The sequence below is a fragment of the Macadamia integrifolia genome, chromosome 7 (assembly GCF_013358625.1).
Source record: "Macadamia integrifolia cultivar HAES 741 chromosome 7, SCU_Mint_v3, whole genome shotgun sequence".
Taxonomy (NCBI): Eukaryota; Viridiplantae; Streptophyta; class Magnoliopsida; order Proteales; family Proteaceae; genus Macadamia; species Macadamia integrifolia.
In genome coordinates, this window is record NC_056563.1 from 32427106 (window position 1) to 32435366 (window position 8261).

Below are 8261 nucleotides of genomic sequence, written 5' to 3' on the forward strand. Positions count from 1 at the left end.
TATTTAGCTCTTGGTCCTTACAGACAACTTCAACTTGTCCAACTCACAGAGAGCCAGTATATTACCACTCTCTATCAAGAGTTTCTTGGCCCAGTTTCAAATGATTTAGCAAAGGCCCGTGATGAATTCCTCCAGATGAAGTGTTGTTCTCTGAACAGACAGATCTTGATAAACATTTTTCAAGAATGACTGATCGTTTCCATAAGATTGGTGGGATTGATGATGAAAATCTAAAACAGGTTTTCCTAAATTCTCTTCCAGAACCCCTTGGCGCAGATACACAGCAGTTTTTTGAGGAACCAGAACATTCCATTAGCTTCATGTACTATTGGTTCTCTCTACAGCTATGCTCTTACTGTCCTTGATAAACTCTGCAACATCAAAAAGGTCTGGAAGGATTTGCAAGATCGCTCTGATAAGGTCTGCTCTGCTTATGATACTTCTTACCTCAAAATCAAGTGCAAAGGTAACAAATCTTGTGATTGTTCCACCAAGAAGTCCTCTTATCACAGAAAGTTTCCACTGTTCTCTCAACACCAAAAATGGAAACCTAAAAAGAAGTCCCCCCTCAAAACTTCAAAGTTCAAGAAAAAATGGAGATTTCTTCAAAAAAGGCAATTCAGAGGAAAGAACAAGTCTACTTCTTGCTATATTTGTGAAAAAGAATGACATTTTACAAAAACTTATCCTCTGTCTCGCAAGAAAGACAAGGTCATGCATATGTTATCTTCCCTTGCTCATGAAGATCTTCAAGATGCAGACCTGGAATCTTTATATTCCCTTGATGAATCACCCACAGATCTTTCCCTTTTTGCCATTGATTTTTCAGTTACAGACTCAGACCTAGAGTCTTCTCCCTCCGAGTCCGAGGAATCTGATCCCCTCTACCAAGTAATCCCTTTTATCTCCCCTTCCCAGAATAGTTGACAACCTTCTTCTCTCCTATGCCAAGCGGTTTCTCTCCCTCATGTCTTGGTCCAACTAATCCCTGAACCATATGCTAAACCTATTAAAATTATAGCCTTCTTAGTCACAAGAGCTGCTACAACTATTATGAATCCAAAAGTTCTTCCCAAATCCCTTTGGAAGACTCAGGAACCCCCTTTACCCTTTCTTATAGCTAATGGTGAAATTTTTCATATCAACCTAGTGTCTAAACATCTCATAAAAATCCAGCTTCTTCCTACCTTATCTTTTACCCATACTATTTTAGGAACCCATTTTCCAGGAAAATACCTCATTATAGGTTTCGATGTCCTTAGCCATCTCCCTCTCTGTTGGACTCCCCATGGTCTTGTATATAAACAACAACTTCTTCCCTGGTCTCCTATTTCTAACCTCTTTTTTATAGGTCCACCTTTGTTTGTAGAATTCAAGGCACACATCCTTTCAACCTCATATGCAGAATCTCATACAGTTTTTCTCACAAAATTTTCCCATCCTTTATGGTAGAATCCTGATTTCTTCATTACTCTCCCCTTTAAGAAAAATGAAGACGTCAATCCAACAAAAGTCAGCCATCCAGGCATGAATCCGGAACATCTTTCTTTGGCAATCCAAGAACTTCACCAACTACAGTCTCAAGGTCTTTTAGAACCAACCCTCTCTCCATGGGCATGTCAAGCATTTTATGTCAACAAACGGGCAGAACAAGTTCGTGGAAAATTAAGAATGGTCATTAATTATCGGACGTTAAACTTCTTTTTGGCTGATGACAAATTTCCACTTCCAACTCGCCCGGCTTTACTCCTCCAGTTGGCCCATGCCAACATTTTCTCAAAATTTGATCTCAAAGCAGATTTTGGCAGCTTGGGATAGTCCCAGAGGACAGACCAAAGACAACTTTCTGTGTTCTAGGTTACCATATGCAATGGAGAGTGATGCATTTAATTTGAAGACAGTCCCATCAATCTTTCAGAGAGCCATGATGAAAATCTTTGCTCCCATCCAAGACCATGCTCTTATATATATTGATGATATCTTCCTCTTTTCAAAAGATGAGACAGATCATTTTCAACTTACCCGATAATTTCACAAGATTGTCCAAGAATATGGTCTTATGCTCTCTCCTAAAAAGATACAAATTGGAGTCTCTACCATTGATTTTCTCGGAGTTACCATCTCAAAAGGACAATTCAACCTTTAGCCTCATATTGTAACTTCGTTTCAGCTGTTTCCAGATGGCCCTCTGACAAAAAATCAGGTTCAACTGTTTTTTGGCATAGTCAACTACATGACAGAGTTCCTTCCTCAGCACATCAAGCATACCTCCCTGCTCCACCAGCTTTTGCGCAAAAAAGCTCCTCCTTGGTCTTCTGAACACACTACAGCAATTCAAGCTCTAAAGAAATTTCACTGAGAACCTCCCCACTCTCCAGATCCCTTCTACTGGAAAAAGAGTTTTACAGAAAGATGCAAGTGACACTCACTGAGGTGCTATTCTTCTTGAAGAACAAAATTCAGCCACCAAACGGACTGTTTGTGGTTATAAGAGTGGATCTTTCAAGCCTTCTGAAGCTCGTTATCATTCTACCTTTAAAGAGATCCTTGCAGTCAAGCGTGGCATAGAAAAATTCCAATTCCATCTTATTGGCCACAATTCCTTGTCAAACTCGACATGTCAAGTTTTCCCTGCATGTTTGAATTCCGGCAAAAGATCCTTCCCCATGCACAACTTCTCCGATGGGCTCAGTGGTTCTCCCAATGGTCATTCGAAGTCAAACACATTAAAGGAAAAGAAAATATTTTGATAGACTTCCTCTCCCGACCAACTTCAACCTGTGCCATCATACCCTTACTTTTCCCCATAATCCCTGGTGCCTCTACCTCTCAACCTCCACCACCTGGTCATAACCTCTACTATTCTCTTCGACCAAATTTCCCACCAGAAATCTTACAAGACCTAACCCAGAGAAAAATCATTTCTTACAGTAAGACTACATCATTCCAACTCTCTTCAACGTCGCTCTTCGACGAGAAGGAATAGTCTTACCAGGAAGCTCTTTTCATCCTGACTACTCATTCCTTACCCTTTTCTCCTTAATTACCCTATACGAACTTCAAGACCATCCTCTTATCTACAAATGTATCTTTTGGCACCTCTATTCAGCCTACACCATTGCTATAAGCCTTCCTCTTAACACTATCCACTGGTTCACTTCCCATTGGATGTTTCCTAATTTAGGTGTTCCACGTCCCAATCTCACAATCCTACCTTCCGACAGCTTTTTGCCCTCATAAGTCACTGGTTTAATCTCTTCTCTTCCCATCTCCTAGAAATCATGGAAGAAAACCCAAACCAACACCATATCACCATCATTTTCCACCTCCTCTCATTCACCAAACCTTTGAAAATCAACAACCCTGCCATTCTACTCATTACACCCCTGATTTTCATATGTTAAATATCAAGCCTTATGATCTTTTTACCACCAGAGCTCAACACAGGACTGAATGGAGATCATTTTTACATACTATGTGTTCTGCAAATGATGTCTCCCCAAGACAAGTTCCTATCCCTCTCCTTTTTCGAATAGATACTGCATGGGAACTTCATCAAACAGGAAAACTCACTAATCTGCATATTGAACAATCACTTGATGCCTACAATGACTGGTTGATTGATACTACCAGCTTATACCCAGTCAGCAGCACCGACGGCTCTGATACCATTCTTCTATCACAGATATTCATGATATTCATTTCATCTGTCTTGCTATTATTTGAGCATAAAGCTCTATATATAGAAACACATGACATCGGATCCGTTTATATCGGACCCCACACTGGACACGTACAAAGACTTTCACAAAACACGAGAAGATAAGTTACATAAATAACTCACATGCTAAACACACAAACCAAGATGATAAGTGGGACCGACCACTAACCAAACAACAAATATACATTATACATTGAAATTATCAGAGTTGTCGGTGCTACTGACTGGGTATAAGCTGGCAGTATCAATCAACCAGTCAAACAATGTAGAACTACTTGGATTATGATACTCTAATTTGCTTTAGATAAAATCCTTTTGTATATAAGATACATCAACATTAATGAAGCTCATATTTTGACTATCTAAATTATCCTATATCTACATTATTAAAAAAAAAAAGATATAGATGGAGGTTCGAACATAATGTTTTTGTAGGAAAAAAAAAAAAAGGATTTCTTTCTTTTACAAAAATAAGTGTCATGTCATTGCAACACTGAGTAAAATCCTTCAAAATAATTGAAAGTGACTTATCATGGTTACCAAAAAATTAAAAGTGATATCATTATATTATCATTTTAAAAAATTATCACTGTCTTTAAAAAAATGAAACGTTTTTTATATTTTAAATAAAATAATATGACTATTGCACCTAGAGAAAAGGGAGGCAAAATAACGACTCCTTAAGCAAAAAACGGAAGCTTACAACTTATTTTCAAGTTGAAACAAGATTCTCAATTAAGAAAATTGTCTGAAAATCCACGAGACCATCTTCTTCTAATAGAGATTGATTTTGTTTTCAGCAATTTTGAGAGTTAATTGATCGGTTAACCCGCTCGGGTCTAATCTTCCGATTCGATGGTTCAGCCAAACCGATTGGAACATCGAACCTTTGACCAGGTCAACTGTTTTCAGCAACTAAAGAAAACGAAGGGTACATACATGCTTCCACGGTTTGAAGCACATCGGAGTCTTCAGAATCCACAACAACCCGTTACGGTCGAGGAACAAGGAGGACCAGAAGCATTTGGACAAAACTAAGACGTGTGCAGAATGAGCCACGTGTAAGAATGCATGCGTACGTATATACACGTGGACAACACCTGTCTGGTGGCTAGCTTACCATCTTTCTTTCCCTAAATATTAAATGCAAAAGCTAGAACTCCCAAGTCCCAATACGTACTAATCGATCAACAAGAGAGAGAGAGAGAGAGAGAGAGAGAGAGAGATGGCGGAACAAGTGGGTCGGAAGTTGGAGGGAGCAGAAGCAGGAGAAGAAGAGAAGAAAAGATCACAGAAGGCGTCAGACGGAGAAGAAGAGAAGAAGGAAAAGGTGTTGGAGGGGCTGCCCCTTGAGAGCAGCCCTTACGTGAAGTATTCGGATTTGGAAGACTACAAACGCAAAGGTTACGGCACCGAAGGCCACCTGGAACCTAAGCCCGGCCGTGGGGCTGGCGCCACCGATGCTCCCACCCTCTCTGGTGGCGCAGTTGCTCAGCTCCAGGGGCTCCCAGACAATCAGTCCCGCTAGCCTATGCCCTCTATCCATCCCATTCATGGTGTGGTCACCTCACACCTCATTTAGAGAGACAAAGAGATCTATCAATGACGTTTTTTTGGATTATTGATTTTTGTTTGAACTTTCTTGTGGCTGCCCATGATTAACAACTTTCACCATTACGAGTTTTCCAGTGAAAATGTTTGATTTCTCAGCTTCTCTTATGAGATAAGACAATATATATAAGGTTGAGTTGTATAATATTGAATATTGAGTACTCAACATCACGTGTTTCCGATGTCATCGAACCCGCGGAGGCGTGGAGTCGTGGACTAGACGGTATTCTGATATGGTTGAGTTGTATATTATTAATATAATTTACTTTAATTTGGTAGTTAACCAAGATCGACCAACCATCGATTTTAGTTAAAGCTCCTATTTTTTGTTTAAACACGTGTCAAATTAAGCTCCGTTGTTCATGCACGTCCGTTGCCTGTATGTATGCTTATGGATAAGGACACCTTTTCTTTCTTTCAAGAAAAAGAAAAAAAAAAAGATTTCCCCCTAAATGATAGTGGATATGACATGTGGTTGGCATCGAGTATCTTCGTATGCATGCAGTTGTATTGGAAAATAATCATTTGTTTTTCTTATTCCTGTTTTTTCTTGTTTTGCTACTTGTAGAACGCGACACGTGAACAACTTTAAGACCAACACACCGGATGTAATAATCTTCACCCAATCTTGACCGTTAGTCTCCTTATTGTCGTTCTGCAGGTAGCAAAACAAGGAAAAACATGAATGGGAAAAATAGAGGATTTTGATCCAGTTGAATTCGATTTGATTCGATTTCCAAACGGAATATAAATATATATATATATATATATTGAAAACCAATTTTTTTTTCATCCAGGTTGAAGAGAGAATGTGGGATCTGACCTCTAATTGGAGTAAGAGAGGTATTTTCAACCTCATATGATAATGTTGTGTTTTTCGATCTCATATGATAAGGTTCTGTTTGGTAACAGAAACGATATTTCATGTCAAGATTAGAATTTTTTTTTTTTTATTAAAAAAATGGTATTTGATAAATCTGTTTCAAAAATAGTTTTATTAAGAAAGAGATGATAGATATAGAGAAAATCAGATGGGATTTTTTTTTTCACATAAAGGGTTTCTCAATCTTATTTTATTAAGACAAGGATGAGGGAGATTAGTGATCAATAGTATTGAGAGAGTAAGGATCAAACGAGAGATCTTAAGGGTAGAGCGTGGGAGTAGAGATTCAGAATAGTCTCGACTGGAACTATTAGCTCTTAAATCAATATATTCATGGCATTTTTTTTTTTTTTAAACAAATATCGGATGAATTGGATTGTCTCGATTCTTAAAACCTTGGGTAGGACTTAATAATGACCTTTAGACTTTACAAAGATAATAAGGTTAAATATTTTTTTCAATAAGAATCATGATAAGGATTAATCACGCACAAAGAAAAGTAGTGACGTACGAAATTCTCTCTTCAAAAATCAGGAGAATTTGATTTATTCATATAAAATTTCAATCTTTGAAATTTATTTTAGGGAGAAAGATTTTGTCCAAAAATGTGGTGCCAATTTTCAGACTCAACATGGGATAAAATGACTACCTCCACACCCCCTAAATGAAAGCTTAAATTCTTTTTCCATTGTTGCTTTTAGCTGATAGGGATATAAATGCATAGTCAAAACCTGAATTCGAATTTGCATTCGTATTCGTTAAAGGGTATCCGTATTCGGTTAAAGGGTATTCGGAATAGAATCCGAATAATTCGATCTAATTAAATAATCAATTAATGATTTTAAAGGTTCTTGAAGTTTAAACAAGTTTTAGAGAATGAGGAAAATAATTAAAACAACTTAGAAAGATGGATTAAGAGCAAGTTATATTTATTGGGGGGAGGAATGTTCGGATCAAACAAGTTAGAGAGTAAACGGATAGTTGAAAATCCGAATTCGATCCACATCCATATTCGTTTAGGGATATCCGAATCCGATCAAGAAATATCCGGATCCGAACACATCCAATTCGAATTCGATCCATATCCGATCCATTTACATCCGTAAAAACTTTTAGATGCACTCCCATTAATCCCCTGTGTTAATGTAAGAATCATGCTCTCAAACAAAAAGTACTTTTCTTTATTATTAATAGAAATCTTGTACCAAAAAAATTCATCAATATTTAATAAGGTTATTTTTAATATAATTTCTTACCAATTTTTTTCCCCATATAATCCTCCATAGGATGGATAGTTCAAACTGTCATCATCTAAATCAAATTTTCATATAACCATCCATAGCATATATATATATATATATATATATGACAAATATCAGTGTCATTGAACATTTCATCGTCAAATTAAAAAGGATGACGTATCCCAACCTCTATTGTAAATTTTAATTCCATAGGTTTTTAGGATTTCTTATATATTGTTTTTATAGGAACCTCATTGATATAAGTGTGGGAGTTCACATTGTAAGGTGGAGATCGAGTGATATAGAGAGATTTTTGGCTGAAATATCTTTGATTTCCTAAATTAATACCAAATCTCGTTAAATTCCCTGTGTTTTATGTGATTATTTGTTTAGTTTAATCCTTGTAATTTTACCTTCCTTTTTGTTATAATTTTACATCAGGAAAAACTCTATTTAGTAGGAGTTATAAATTTTAAAGGGTAAAACTAACTGTGTCTATAAGAATGTGGCTCCTACGCTAACACCTCCACGAATGAAAACATTTGCATGGGCCTTGACTAAGAGGAGTGCGATGATCATTTTTTCATCAACTATATGTGGTTATAGGGCACGCTCCAGGCTCCAGGCTCCAGGCTCCAGGCTCCAGGACAGAGAACGTGTTCCCATTTTAAAGATACCAATTGGAAGAATAGTCACTAATGGATCACCCCTTGTTGAGTTAAATTAGGAAGAATTTTCAGTTCTTCTTCTGCTTGTGATATCAGAGCCCTAGTGGCATGTGGCTGTGGGTTCTCCTCTTCTTCCT

General features: G+C 37.4%; 1 protein-coding gene across 1 annotated transcript; it reads left to right on the plus strand.

The window, feature by feature from the left end:
* Positions 1-4903: 4903 nt before the first annotated feature.
* Positions 4904-5603, plus strand: LOC122083223. Its single transcript, XM_042650950.1, has one exon. It carries the CDS (start codon positions 4947-4949, stop codon positions 5247-5249), a length of 303 nt encoding a protein of 100 aa, XP_042506884.1. The 5' UTR covers positions 4904-4946; the 3' UTR covers positions 5250-5603.
* The last annotated feature ends 2658 nt before the right edge of the window (positions 5604-8261 follow it).